The following is a 15,518-nucleotide window of genomic DNA, read 5'->3' on the forward strand; positions in this document are numbered from 1 at the left end:
CCCCACGGGCTTTTGCGCTGTGTATCAATTAGTTTGGACATATGAAAAAAATGTAAGAACTAGTTTTCTAGTACAATTGGGCAACTAAAATAAAATAAAATTTTAAGGTTACACTTCATTTTTTTTAATGTGTGATGCGGACTAAATTAAGAAATGATCTTGAAAGTACTAATGCATCTATGTATGAAGAAAATAATTTGTAGGAAATCGATTGTGTAGCGCCGAAGAAGAAAGTTTGTTTGGGAAAATTAGTAAATGACGCAACCAGACTATATACATAACATTTGGGAAAGTCTGAAAAGTTTTCCGCGATGGTCGATGGATTTCATAACTTTAGCCATTTTAAATTATGTACAACTTCTGGGTGACTTTGGCCAAATTTTTGACTGAGAAAGTGTAAAATATATGTTTATGTACGTACATACAATTGTATAATGTTTTATAAAGTCTCACAATTATAAAAAAAAAGTTTAGAAAATATCGTATATACTTTTCCGTGCCGCTTTTGCGGTATTATATTCAAGACATTAAGTTTGCTTAACTCTCCATTAAAAAAAAATATATGGCGATAATAATTATGAGTACCTACTGTCTTTTTTTTCGGTATCGCGACATCCCCGCCACAACAATTCCTTTAGTAAAGCCGGAACTAAGAGATTTATATAATATATAATATGAAAAGTAAGTTAAATATCTTCATCCACAGTTAAGAAAATTTTCGAAATAAAACTTTCTTCTTGACTTTGGACACCTAACGAAGTTTTCGAACTGGGAGTTTTGCAGTTTTCCACCAAAACTTTCTCAAGTTCATTGTCCGTGGAACTTTAATTATTGATTTGTGTTTACTTTTTACACTCTCGCACAATATAGTATGTACCATTGAATTTTTGCCGTACATTGCATGCAAAAGTCAATGGCTTAATTCTCACAACACTTGGGAGTCACTTTCTAGACCAGAGAATCCCGTGAGAGTCATAAATCTATCTATTAGGGCAACAACATGTAGTCTCGTTAGAGGATGTGACGAATATTAACTCATGTAACTCTCTCCCAAAGTCATGTCGCAATCGCAAATTAGACAACCCTATCTCCATAAAGGTACAAAATAGATAGGAATATAATTTAATTTAGACGACACTTTCAATAGAAATTTTCCTTTGAAGTTTAAAAATCTGTTCATATATTTCTCCTCGAACCGTTTACAATAAAATTTAAAAAAATATAAAGTCACATGTGCGACCACAGAAAAAAAATGAAATAATTAAAAAGCAGAATTCGGTCTTCTTCATTTTTTTTTATTATTTCCTCAATTCTTTAATTAGAAATGGAAGTTTCATACAGACCATTTTATCAGTTTTAAGTATTATTGTAAATTTAATCTTCTTGTGTTTTTATTTTTCGTGGCTGTTGGTTCCGTTGGTACATATTTATATAGCAGTTATTGATTTTAATAATTAGATATTAATCATCAAGAAGTAAGTATTTAAAATATTATCGATTAACAATAATTCCGAGAGCGACATTTCAATTTATGATTGATTCCTTAGATTGTTTTTCTAGTTTTCTATATATAGCTCCTATCTTGTTTAAATTACCAAACAATTATAAAATAAAACTTTCGATGAAGAATATATTAGTGATAACTATAAGTATTTATATAAATAATTGCATTAATCTTTCAGAGAACCGCTTTGAATAATTCACCCTTTCATTTGGGATTTCTGTCTTTTAACAAAATCTACAACAAAAAAGACTCTTCCTTCTTCTCCTTACAAATGATATGTTTACAAAGAAAAAGAAACCCCTCAAACACCCCAAATAGATTCGAACCTATCTCACCGCTAATGACGTCACGTTTTCTAATCCAATTTGCGGTCCTCGTCGGTGACTTCTCGTCCCGGCATCTCACTCTTCAGCATGCAAACCTATCTTCTTCGATTCACCCCTCAGATTTTCGTGCTCTTTATCTTTAGGGAAAATTTTTACACCCAACAGGGGTGAGATCAATGGACAAGAAGTCCTGGGATGTCGATGTGGAGATTCATTTATGTGCAAGTCACATGCAAGACAGCTCTTTCTTTGCTTCTGGTCTGCCATTAAAGGTAGAATTTTGTGGAATTTTCCTTGGAAAACCTTTATATTGAAATAGACCTATTTAATTTATTACAAATAATTGCAAAAAGTATAAGAAGAATCTTTATGGATTTCAATATAAGACAAAATTTAAGGATTCATAATATATTTCAATTGTATATCAAGAGAACCAAAACTGGTCAAAAAGCACCTGAGAGCTTTCAATGTAGTAGACAAGAAAAAATGAAGTTCGACACTTTTTGGATTGGATGGTGTAAACTTTTGCGGTGCCATCGTCACAATATTGCACCCATGTGTAAAATTTTATGAGAATGATGTATTGCAGATTATCTCCGGCACCATGGGCACAATAAATGAACTTTCTTGTGCTTTATACCACCGAAAATTCCCAGATGCCACTCCAACACAGAGCTGGAAAATCTGTGAAGTGGTCGCTCTGCGGATGAGATCCTCGCCAAACTGTATTGGATTGTTTGACCGGACACACACAACTTTTGTTCCCACACTTCACGGTGACCCGCAAGGGATTTTGCCGTCTCCCAAATAATTGTAAATTACAAATAGATTTTGTTCAACATCTGAGTGCGGTATGTCCCTTTGTGCAAATATATAAGTGGTTTGCGCAAAGTGGAAATAAATGGTTGTGGGGCTTTTGAGAGCCAATGAAGACACAAAAGGGGCTCATATGAAAACATGTAACTCCGAACCGATAAAGCTTTTTCACACAGTCCTTAATAATTTGATAAAGACCTAATATTACAGATATTCCTGATATTTTAGTCTAGTTATACAGCAAAATATAAATGTAAATATTAATTTTAAACAGTAATTAGTTTTTTCTATTTTTTTCTTATATTTATTTTTAATTTATTTAATAATCTTCTATATAATAAAGAAAGGATTTCGTTCCTGTACAGCTATGCATTTCTACACCGTTTGTCCGATCGTGATGAAATTTGGTACAGAGACTACTGATACCAGGCGGTTTTTACCAACGGCATTCATTTTCCCCCCAAAGCCCCCCTTCACACAGCCCTCATATAAAATTCATGCTTTTTTGACTACTTTTTGAATTCGGCGCCATAAATGTTGTGCGAAATTCACTTTTTCTCTTTGAAATATCTGTTGGAGGTTTTTGCGTGGCCCATCTTCTATATAATAAAGAAAGGATTTCGTTCCTGTACAGCTATGCATTTCTACACCGTTTGTCCGATCGTGATGAAATTTGGTACAGAAACTACTGATACCAGGCGGTTTTTACCAACGAGTAAATATTCCATTAAATCTATTTCAATTCGTCACAAATTTCTTCTCTTCTAAAAATTTGCGCGAAGCGCAACAAATCCCCGCGAAGCGGGGCGAGGTAAATTGGAGCGAAGCGACAATTTACCTCGTAATAATAATAATTTTAATTCCCCAATAGACTAGTGTTTTTGGGTTACACTAAAATATCTGGCACTAGAATTACTATATCAATACCTATACCATCATGTTATGACTAACTACTATTCCACTTCTTTTGTCACTTTTTTGGCTTCTTTCTTATGTATTAGGATTCAATATTTTTAATAAATATACGTTTTACGCATCAACTTATACCTTAAATTTTCAAACGATTTAACTTTTTTCATGTCATATTAATTATTTATGTAAATTTAAACATTTGTACAATAAACTAATTATATATTTAATTTTTCATTACACAATAAGAATTGAAAAGAATGTATTACTACGAGACTGCACCGCGAGTGGCAATGGAAGAGTGCTAGTTATAGTGAACCGAAATGGCAAGAGTCCATTTCGGTGATTTATTTATTTAATTAGTGCGAATTAACAAGAAAAAACAGTAGAGGTCCACATTCCATTATTCTTAGATGTGAATCTGCACTGCACAGTTTCTAGGAGTAACTAAAAATCACAACTAAATGGTAAAAAATTATACTGAAAATTCTGGAACTTACCTCTGTTAATACTTCCTGGGGAAAATGAGGGTGGACCAGCCCTTTCAGTTCCAACACTCCCACTTGGGGCATTCTGTGCATTTGGAACTAACCCTGGACTACTTGTGCTACTAACTGCAGCAACAGATACTACTCCCTCCCTGGCAATATCTTGCATAACTGAAGCAGCGCGAGATCCCACGCCTGCTGGTTGAAGTATTGTGTACTGCTTGGAGTCTGGAGAGCCGATAGATTTGCCAGAATCTTCTTCCTTTTTTATCTTTTCGTCAACAAATGTCGACATGTGTTCCTGGTGAAGAATAGGCTGTGGCTCTTCTGGGTATCCAACGAACGTAGCTTCAGCAGGAAAAGGTCCTATAGCAATTGGAGCTATTGATCCATTTTTTCGAATCATGTCAGATGGTGGTTTGAATGCGGAAACCGAGCCATAAGGTGCTTTGGTATGACCTGAATTTCGTAACTTTTCTTGTCTATGATCATCTTTGTCGCCTCCTTCAGAAATATCAATCTCCAGATCATTGGATGAGTCATCAACCAGTTCATTAAAATCTGGCGATGGATAGTACTTATCACGTACCTTTCCATCACCCTCTTCTCGATTCGCCCTGCGCCTTGCTGTCTGCATTTGCTCAGACTTTTTATCTCTCAATGTGATGACGTCTTTAAGATTACCACCATGAGATTCAATATGATTGGCAGATGGGAGAGGTGTTGTTGGGGATAATTTGTGATCTTGATGGTTCTCCTCAAATAAATTTTGAAATGCCGGGGGATTTTCATCCTGTTCATTCATACGATAGGGGTTTCTTTGTGAATCTGGCCAACTACCCGATAAACTCTTGAGAGCGGCCTGAGTCTCCCGTATGAGTGTTTCATCGTCCTGATCTTCCGAATTTTGCTTCTGTATCCCACGCAAAGGTACTTGCTGTGATATTCCTAATGCCCTCTTCTTCTGAGCAAATGATTGACGCTCCTCCTCTTCACGACTTGGACGCTTCTTGCGTTTCCCATTGTCACAACAATCTATTTCATTTTTCACCGGCGGCTCATGATATTCCTCTTTCAATGCACTACTTCGCTTTGCTAAAGCCATATTTGTTTTCATTGTGTTGTTGCCCGAAATTATTTATTAGCTTATGAGGAGATGTTCAATCATCTGCAAAAAAGTGGCAAAAGAACAACAATTAGTCCACTTTGGCATGGTTTACGGAGAGTAAATTCCAAAATCAATGTTTCTTTTAAGCTTTGCCACAATGTATGTAATTAGCCATTATACGATATTCTAAATTAGCTTATCTTAGTTTATGTTTTATTTTTAATTATTAAAAATAAATTGGAAATAATTTAACAATCTCATACCGTTAAATATGTAACGGTGAAACCTTTCTATAAGTGACCCAAATGGATTAGGGACTCCCGTGACATTCCAAAAAGGGGAAACACCATCGGGGATATAAACCTAACAGGTGCAATTGGAAGACAATTTGTGCGTCAATTCGGAGCAAGGGTCAGAGGTTACACCACTCAACAACCCGATTGGCCTGTGAATGATGAAAGACAAATCGAAGCTATACAGCTGGTAAATGGGACCACTATCGTAGTATCTTCGGTTCCAAACCCCCCAATTCCGTGTATAAGTAAATTAGGGGATGTAAATATATATGTGCTGTAAAATTGAAAGGGGTTCAAGAGGGTGGCGATATCCATTAGTGCGTGTGTGTTTTGTTTTCGGCTCCCAAAGTGAGAGTGAAAGGGTTAAAGGAGCAGGTCACAACCTCACTATTTGTGTTGAATCGTAAATTTGGGTACATAGTTATTGATATTAAAAATGTATAGTGCTTTTAAGTATCACTAATGGACAGTGTGCTAGAACGAAATCAAAAGTTCCCTTGGATTTTTATTACATACTATGAATCGTACATATTTCAATATATTGTATATATGAAAGGGGTGTGCATTTTTTTTAAATATAAATATGTGACCTTAGAGTTGTGCGATGCGTGCAGTATTTTGTAACATAAGAATTAAATAATATAATATGTAAAAAAAATACCAAAATTTCATCATGCTTTTATAACAAAAAAGAAAAAAAAAACAAATAAATCTCTGTGGTGACTACCTATACACATTATATGCTTTTTATATCTTACTATACCTAATTAGTATAAATAATGAACAAGAAGTGCATTACCAATACCTCCCATCCCGGAATGCGCTTTTTTGATTGACATGACTATTAATTGGTGTTCCACTTCGTGGCGAACACAAGGTATTTCTATGGCATTCTTCGTACAATTTGAGTAAAGGGAGTAAAGGTTTTAAAAAAATATTGGGGAGGAAAAATGGCCAAGATATGTTTATTGTTACCTATTTAGTTTATATTAGTTTTATTTTAGTTCAATTTTAATTTTAATTTTCCATAAAACGCTGGTTAAAACAGATCCTATAAAGATAAGGATTTCTACAGCAAATACGTTAATTGTTGTTGCAACCAGCGAAATGTATTCTTAAATACATAAAAAATACCTACTATTTTTTTAAGTAGTAAGTACCATTATTTTTTATACTACAATATAACCCACACCAATTATAAAGTTAAAACACCTTAACTCAACGGTCTTTATTAGACGCTACCGTTGGAAAGTGGTTCTGTGAGTTGATGATGTGCTTTTGCATACAAAGGGAGAGAGATTTGAGTCTCGCGCAGTATGAGTGTGAATTTTTGACGACTAGGGGGTGGTATCTCGTAGAGAAACAGCTGAGATGATGGTGCGAATAACTGGTTAGTCGTCACATTCGCAAGAGTGATGATCAACTTATTTTGCATGTTTTGCTTCTTGTTATTCTCCTATGAAATTTATTCATTCCCCTATGAAGGAGAGGGGGGGGAGGTAGTATGTGAGAATATGTGTGCGATGAGCTTTTGAGACATTGATGGGGGAAGCTGGTTTTTTGACGAAGGGGATGATTTCTGCATACATTGGTAACTCACATGGAGGATGTATCACAGGAAGCTTCCGTCAGCGACAATATCAGGCGACTTTTCAGCATGTCTTGTGCTTCACCATTATTACCTGTACTTGTGGCTGACGAAGTGGAGTGATGAGGATGTTCATGGGGAGGAAGTTGGTCGCAGAGATACAACGAACAAAAAGGGGTGACTGTGCAACTACATCAATCAACAGGAGCGTCAGTCATCCCCCGTAAACAATCCTTTTTGCCTTTTCCATGCATTTCACTCCCACGAGATCAGCCAACACATCTCTCACTTTGTTGGTAATATTCGAGCGTGGATAACATACACCCCAATCCGCGTGCAAACACAACCCAATAATATTTTACTGAAAACGCCGGGTGGTTTGCAGACGTCCAGATTAATTTCGTGATTAAATTTCATGAAGCTCCACAACGTGTGCCGGTAACAGCATCTCTAAGATACGCGTTAGACAATCAACCGCATACCTCTTTAGCCCATCTCTCGCCAATGAATGGCTTGTTGAGGGAATTTATAGCTACGAGAGACAATGAGCTGAATTCTTCAGCGTGGGTCTGTGTTAAGGTACCCGACAAGAAGGGAAACAAGTTCCTATATGCTCAACCATAAAGGATAGGACCAATTTGGCGCAATAATTACCCAATAATGCTCAATAATCCAATAATATTCTTCCAAGATGGGCTCTTCAACAAAGAAAGCATACATCTTGAAAGTATACCGTCGCTAATTTATTGAATTATTTTCAAATGCCATTAATCATTACACAACACACGTTACACTTGAGAATATCAGAAGATTGCTGCATAAAGAATAAGAATACTCAAATAGTAAGAACATCTCCATAGTACGTTTTTTCGGAGATGCTTTAAGTGGTCCTAAATTACTATAAATTTCAAGAATATCTCTTACAATTTCCATAAATACATGAAGCGGAGTCTACAGAAAGTTTAGCATTTTATATTTAATGTGTGGGTGTCCATTTGCACAATCGCACTCACATTGAATGCTATTTGTTTCAGAAAATTTCATCATAGTTTGAGATACTGTTAATTTTCACATGTTAATAGAAAGCATCTTCAAATCACTAAATATGTGCTCGAAAAAAGATTAAATGATTAAAATTTAATATTTTCTTCTTCATAATATTGTGCAAAATTGGAAGAAGCTATCCACAAATGAGATGGGTTTCGGTGCCTGTGTTGATATACAAAAGACTAACTAATTACATTATCTTTATGATAAATTGCAAGCGATTTTCCACCCCCTCGACGAACCGCTTATTAAATATTTATAATATCCCATTTTCATCTTTTCCCGCAGCCTCCATCTCCGGTACATTTGGGGATTCTTCTCACAGCAACTCGTACATGCATTAATTTACCCTCTCAGGAAAATTTGTGTGCATAAATATTGTGCGATGGTGAAATTCAGATGGTGGTGTTGCACTGATTTCCCAGCTTTACACACATAGTAAAATATATGAAGATTTATTTGCGCACCCTCGAATATTTATGAGATGCTCACTTAATTTTTCCGAGAGCAAATTCCCACTACTATCGCCTTAAAATGGGAAGACACTTTGAATATTTTATGCAGACATCTAAACAAGGCTTCATGTTTTGATAGGAAAAGATACCTGCAAGAACCATATGGGGACAGCAGTGCCAATTTTAGCAGAAAATGTCCTTCAACTTACTCATCATTTTCCCTAAAATGACCATTATTTGCCATGTCCCAATCGACCAAGACATTCATCATCCGAAAGAGGGTTTCACATATTTTATTTAAAAAGCAATCTCAATTGATAAACAAGTGGAGTCGCACAATACTGCCTCCAAATGCAACAGATCCAACTAAGAGTGGAAATACCCAAAGAAAAGTCAATCATAACGCGTCCAGTTATAAGAGTTGGTGTCCCACAACGTGTAGAAGTTTGTTTATGCGTTGTAATACTACTTGTGAGCAGAATTAGTAGACAAATTTAATTTTTTTTTGTAAAATTCGGCAATTTGATGGATAAAAATGGTCATATCTCTGGTCCTAGAAGACCTACAGATATTTCTTGACTAGTTTTGGAAAGGTATTAAAACAGGCTATAAATTGACATAAAATTCAATAATTTTCAAGGTCATCTCCAGAACACAAAATGGCGGCTTTTTGTTTTACGAAAACAGTTTTTGGCATTTTTTGTCTCGAAAGAATGGTTCTAGAGGGTTCTGATGTTCTAGAAAGTTGTAGAGAATTGCAAAACCTTTAATTTGATACTAAGATGAGCAAAATCGGTCAAGCAGTGCAGGAGATATGGCTCTTAGAACTTTTCAAATTCAAGAATTTTTCAAATGGCTATATCTTCTAAACGGCGACATAGATTTTCTTCATTTTTGGACTGGTGAAAGATATTGAGTCAGGCTACAACATATCAAAAATTAAAAGATTTGCCTAATGGGGATTCGGAGATATTGCCCCTTAAAGTTAGGCAATTTTTGTTTTTGTTTTTAGCGCCTCTTGCGGATGTTTTTGAAACTTGAAATGTTCTAGACAGTTGTAGGACTTCTCAATACCTTTCATTTGATACCAAGATGATCAAAATCGGTCAAGCCGTTCTCGAGATATATCGAAAAAACACTTTTTGCTTTAGGCCGCCATATTTGCTAAACCGCTTGACCGATTTTCAAGTATGAATTATCGATGAAAACCTCTCACTGAGTTCTACAACATACTAAAATTTCAGATCTCTAGCTGTAAGGGAAGTGGTTGACAGTAGTTCAAAATGGTGGACGGCGGCCATCTTGGATTTTGAAAATGCGAAAAAATGAAATTTTACACCCACATTTCTATAGAAAACTTCAAACCGGAAGTCTCTATCTGTTACCGTTCTCAAGTTATAAGGCAAAGTTTGGACCACCGGCAGGCCGGCCGGCAGGCCGGCCGGATCAAAAATTTTCCACCACCATATTCGTAATGTGGGATGTCTAAAACGTGCTCATACCAAGTTTGAGCCCGATCTGAGGTGGTCGGTTTTTCCGACGATTACAATACTTGGTGTTGGCCACGAAGTGGAACACCAACTAATTACAATTCCTAAATACGACTCTATAGATGGTACCTACATTTCTTTTTCTTTTTTCTTTTATTATATCGCTCTTGTAATTAACTGATTGCAAAAGGCTATATAGATTTAGAGTATATGTTAATGTATATACCGGGAGTAACCGACTATGTCCAGAATGCACCACGAGTATCATTGTGGCAAAAGTGGTAACAAAAAGGTCCAGGAAGTGAACCGAGAGTGACATGATACGTTCCTCTATATATACCAGAAAAATACATAAAATTAAGCAGTCAATTAAAAATATATCAATAATGAAATTCTCTATAGACTTCAAAATTATTTTATCCATTATTTATATAGGGTAAAAGGTGAAAAAATTCAGTTTATTATATGAAGTCACGCGTTCTAAACGTAAAGTTTAGTTTAAACGTTGTAATTTAATTATTGTGAGTTGAATTGGGTAAAGCCAGTAAAGCAGAGATGAGTTCCTCCTTTTGATGTTCAGCAAGTTTATGAGTAAAAATGACCATATCTCTGCACTTTTAAATAGAGACTTCTGATCCAGTTTTAAAAAAGAGCAATAACAAAATTGATAAGTAATTGTTTTTACAAGAATATTCAAAATCACAGAAAATAAATTTAGCTTTTTTTGTTCTCTTTCTTTGTTAAATTGCGTAACAGCCTCAATTTTTCGAGATAGGTATACCTAATCTTTTTAGAACTGAAAATAGATTACTCTTTAACATATTTTATTTTAATTCCAAGAAATATATGCTTAATTTTGTAAACGAATCAAAAATCATATTCATACAAAAAGTAGTATGTAGTTGGAAAAATTGGTGCATCAGTATCAGTGACCCTCGTATACCTCACAAAACTTCCAATTGAGGATTCCATTACTTAATCGTTGATCAATTTTTTGCCTCAACCTGTAATGTGCGGGAAACCTGCCACTCATCCACTTCTGTTTTTTTTTTTTCAGAATATTTCATGCACAATTTAACAGAATAACCCACCGCAAGCATATATGCCAACACGGAAATTTATACATCACTCCCTTCTGCTTCTGGGAAACATTTTTTTTTCTATCTTCTACCCCAAAATCCATTCAGAAGACCTCAAACCCTGCAAGTCAACCCTCAAATACTGCAGATATATTGTTTGAACGTGGGAGGGTTTTTTTTATGGGAACGCGACAGATTCCGTCGTATATTCGTCGCGAAAAAGCACATCATACAACATAAAATTATCACGTTTCACTTTATCACGATATAAATACGTTAAAAAGAGAGATTTTGCAGGGGTGCCTCAATAGAACCAAGTGAAATGAATATGTTTCGCGAATGACGTGTTGACACAATTTATTTGTCCCATACAGCCTGCGGGTGGATATTGTAGTCTTGTGCTCAAAACCACAGGCAATTTTGATAATAACTCAAGAAGAATGGCAAACTAACAGTCACCATATGTGTTAAAAATACTGAAAAGAATAAAATATATAAAGTGTTTATATGAAGTATTCCGTGAAAATCTCACAAATCTCACAGATATAGAGAAAAAAATATTATTAAGCATCGACACATTATTTATAAAAATTAAAATGTAGGGAATTATGGGGTAATTTGGCTGCTTTGGAAAGTTGTAAATGGCAATATCACAAGCAGTTAGATAATAAAATATGCAATTCACCTAAATCATATGTATTCCTCATAGACATAATTAATCGTATCAAGTTTGGTGAAAATCCGAACATTGCAATTTATTTTATTTTATTACGATCACATTTAATATACCCCTTTCAATTTTTTGGCCTTTAAGAATTGGTCATGTACTGTATATTTTTAACGCTTATAAATAGTTTAAGCCTCACTGTAGCTTAAAAACCATTTTAATCCATTTTAGAGTAGGTATCAAAAATAGACTATCCTGTAGAAATGTTTTTATCTAGAAAATTGAAATGGGGGTTTCCGCCATTATTTCCCGCGGCTTATTTAAGACATTTATAAAGAGTATGCCTTTTAATGATTGTTGAAAGATTATAAGTAAAGTGAGTCAAAAAATCTAGGCTTTAGTTAAGACCATTTACAATTTTTTTTTTTTTTTTTTTGGAAAATTGGTAAACGGTACAGAAAGCATTTTTATTAGAGACTCTATTCCTTACACATAAATATTTCGTTTTATTTTTTTATTAATTCCAATGCCAGAAAAGAAACAAACGAACTTCCCTAGTTTCTTTTGAAAGATGGAGATGGAAACCTGTAGGAAAGGGATCTAAGCTCAATGTCCTTATACTTTTTGTTACCTATTTGTACCCACATGATAGATTTTTTTAATCTTATTATTAAAGCTCTATGCCGCTCATCAGGCACTCATAGGTATCAGTAGCCCACTGTTGCTCGTCCGATTCAGTTCGGGACCCGTTAGCTCTTCAATTAAAGGGTAGTTAATAGCCCATGTAGGAATATCGTCCTACAAAAGGTTATTTTATAATCCCTGATGATTCACCTATTTATTGTTATAAAACCCAATGAATTGGTTTATCTTGATATCAAAATTGTGACTTATGAGAGAAGCTCGTAGAATTCCTACCGTAAAATCACATAAAATCTCGTAAATTTCTTTAGACACATCAGTAGAATACCTACAAGTTAGAATATTACTACAATTGCATTTCTTTTTAATCTAATGATGGAAAAACAAAATTTACATTGAAAAAAACGTACTACAATATTTTTTAATTATTTTAATTTCATATTCTTAATACTTTCAAAAGAAAAAAATGAGTACATACCTTTTTTTTTTAAGGTAGAGAAAGATTTTTATTGAGTTTCTTTTTTTTCAAATAAATGTCGAGAAAAAACAAAATAGAGGAATCGATTTTGTCAAATATCTTTGCTTTTCATACAACTTGATAAATGTTGTAGCTGGAATAGTGAACAAAACGCACCCAATAAATGAGAAATTATCAATTTATTATTACTAAATTTTAAGAATTTTCCTGTACAATTATTTTAATCAAAGCATGTCATTTGGGCGCGTGCAGTGAAGTCTGTGATAGTCCTTATTCTAGGGACGCTGTGGCACTATAGCCATTGAGCAAAGGAGATTGGGACCGTTGATGTGAATCGCTGATTTCCTGAAACGGAACAGAATCTTCCTATGAGGCAACTGGCTTGCCTCAATACTGCAGTCTAGTAATCCCCTTTGACTACAGACTTTCTAATACGGGTGGGAGGATGGCAAAAAAATGTCATTTGGAATGAATTAGTCAAAGAATTCCAAAATGTCGTGGTTGCGAAAATTGCAAAGTTCTTTGTTTTAATGGATATAAAATTGAAATTTTCTGTTGAGTATTAACAGTTAAGAAGTTTTATGAGTAACTACAATCAACCTCTCAGGTGAAAAATTATTACAAGTGACGGAAAACTCCACCGGAAAATTTTCAAGAAAATCAAAAGTAGAAGGGTTCAGTAAAAGCTGTAAAATTCATATTATCCAGCAAGATAGATAAATGCTTATTATTTGCATACACCAAGAGGCGATTTTATAAATTCTAAATGGTCTAACAATGACAAGCAAGGGACTAGAACCAATTTGTTTCATGTCTTTGTCTCAGTGTGCGTTCACAAATTAATAAGAAGTTCTATCGGAAGTCCTTCACATCAAACACGTTACTTTAACTGAATGCCTTATTTATTTATTTTTTTTTTAATAATACGGGTTCCATCAATTCAGATGATTTCCCCGTGAATGCCTTATTGACTTACCATCTTTCATAAAAAATGCTTGTTGTTTTAACTCAATTGTGGTGACAATTTTTTTATACACATTCACAGTTTTTTATGTTGCTATTCATTTTTTTTTTTTATTTAGCACTTGGTAGCTATGTAGCAATGTTTTCCCTTTTCGGACTTAAATGTAAAATTAGTTTTTTTTAGTCCAGTAATTCATTTCATTAGTACGATTTTTTATATGATATCTCTTTAAATTACGGCGCCTTTTCATTGCTTTTTTAGGGAAATAAAGGTGACACTGGTTGACGTGCTGACATGCAATTTTCTTCAGGATATTAGAATTTTCCACCACAATGGGGATGATTGCGCCTTCCGTCAGACCCGTTTCTTTTAGCGTGCAATACAATAATTTACGGAGAGGAACAAAAGAGCAGAAAAAATCACAGAGGAACAAACTGTAATTTAGCTCGGAAGTAAACTAGAATTAATAATATTTAATTGTTTGTTTGTTCTAGAAATTGGGGTTTCTTCGATATTGCTCGCGTGAGAACAATTTCAAACAAAATCTTGGTAGTTCACAGTCACTTGCACTTTCTCTGGCAAATCAGTTTTTTTTTCTTTGTTGGACACGCAATGGACACACAATGCACGGATTTTTTTTAAACAACAGACTTACAGTTATGCTATACACCACAAAAATATGTATATAAAAAATGCGCAAAAAAAACAAAACCACCGTTAATTAATTGATGGACACATACAGAGTCAAAGTCAAGGAAGTTTTCTCCCAGATTTTATAAATAAAAACAAAACAATATTCGTAGAAAAACAACAAACTAAATAACTTTGCACAAAACAGCGAGGAAGTGGTGTGAAAAGTTAAGGACAAGAAGTTAATTCAAAAGTTTTCAACAAAGTTTCCAATATTTTGATCATCATTTTAGTATAGGCAAACAACAACTTTTGAAAATAAATCGCGAAACTTTTTTTCTTAACTTTCTCAGTATATATTCAACTTTCGTGGGTAACTCTTCACCCCGAAACACTTTCCTGTACGGGGGACAGAAAAATTAAACTTTCGGTCTCCACCTGTACTACGTTCGTTGCTAACTGGCACCAAACTACATCAGACTTTTACGAAACTTGTATAACTCTGGCGAAACTGCAGCCAAAGTGTATCTTTACTTTGTTTTCGGGGAGGGTGATGTCACCCCTCCGATGTTGGTGTCTGAGAAAAACCCGGGAGAAAAAGTGGGGTTGAGATTTTAGTATTAGTGCGGCATTTAGAAACACGTGCTACTGAGCTCTCAGTACTAAGGATGTAGTCGTTAGGCATATTTGCAGTGAAATTCTCTGAAAAACAACACACGGCGTGCACCCACACACGTACTCACCTTCACCGACAAAGCAACCACCCCTCCATGTAGGGGTTAATATGGTAACTGAAGTGCGCAGATGCTGACTGTAGGATAGGAATTTCCTGCACCGTTGAAACTCTGATCTTCCGCTGAGACCGCCTCATGCTTTAGTGCTCGATGGTACATCCCCGGCATACAGTCCTTGTTCTATCTTCTTTTTTACACCCCGTGCCACGTCTCGCAGCAAAAAAAAAACAAAGTTGTACAGCAATTTTCTCCTGTGTGAAAGCACCCACGGAATGTGCGAGGCTACGGCAGCGACGG

The 15,518-nt window shown here is 35.0% G+C and overlaps 1 protein-coding gene across 2 annotated transcripts in view; it reads right to left on the reverse strand.

The window, feature by feature from the left end:
* The window catches only part of LOC129789295 (myelin transcription factor 1), a 37,096-nt gene extending 22,042 nt beyond the window's left edge, over positions 1 to 15,054 (reverse strand). For both annotated transcript variants that reach the window (XM_055826005.1, XM_055826004.1), the window contains exons 1-2: positions 13,870 to 15,054; positions 4,056 to 5,211 (exon numbers count right to left, since the gene is read on the reverse strand). In XM_055826005.1, the coding sequence (XP_055681980.1) occupies positions 4,056 to 5,160 (1,105 nt within the window). In that variant the 5' untranslated portion in view covers positions 5,161 to 5,211; positions 13,870 to 15,054. The remainder of the gene's footprint in view (positions 1 to 4,055; positions 5,212 to 13,869) is intronic.
* Between the last annotated feature and the right edge of the window lie 464 nt (positions 15,055 to 15,518).

The sequence above is a fragment of the Lutzomyia longipalpis genome, chromosome 2 (genome assembly GCF_024334085.1).
Source record: "Lutzomyia longipalpis isolate SR_M1_2022 chromosome 2, ASM2433408v1".
In the NCBI taxonomy this organism is placed as follows: Eukaryota; Metazoa; Arthropoda; class Insecta; order Diptera; family Psychodidae; genus Lutzomyia; species Lutzomyia longipalpis.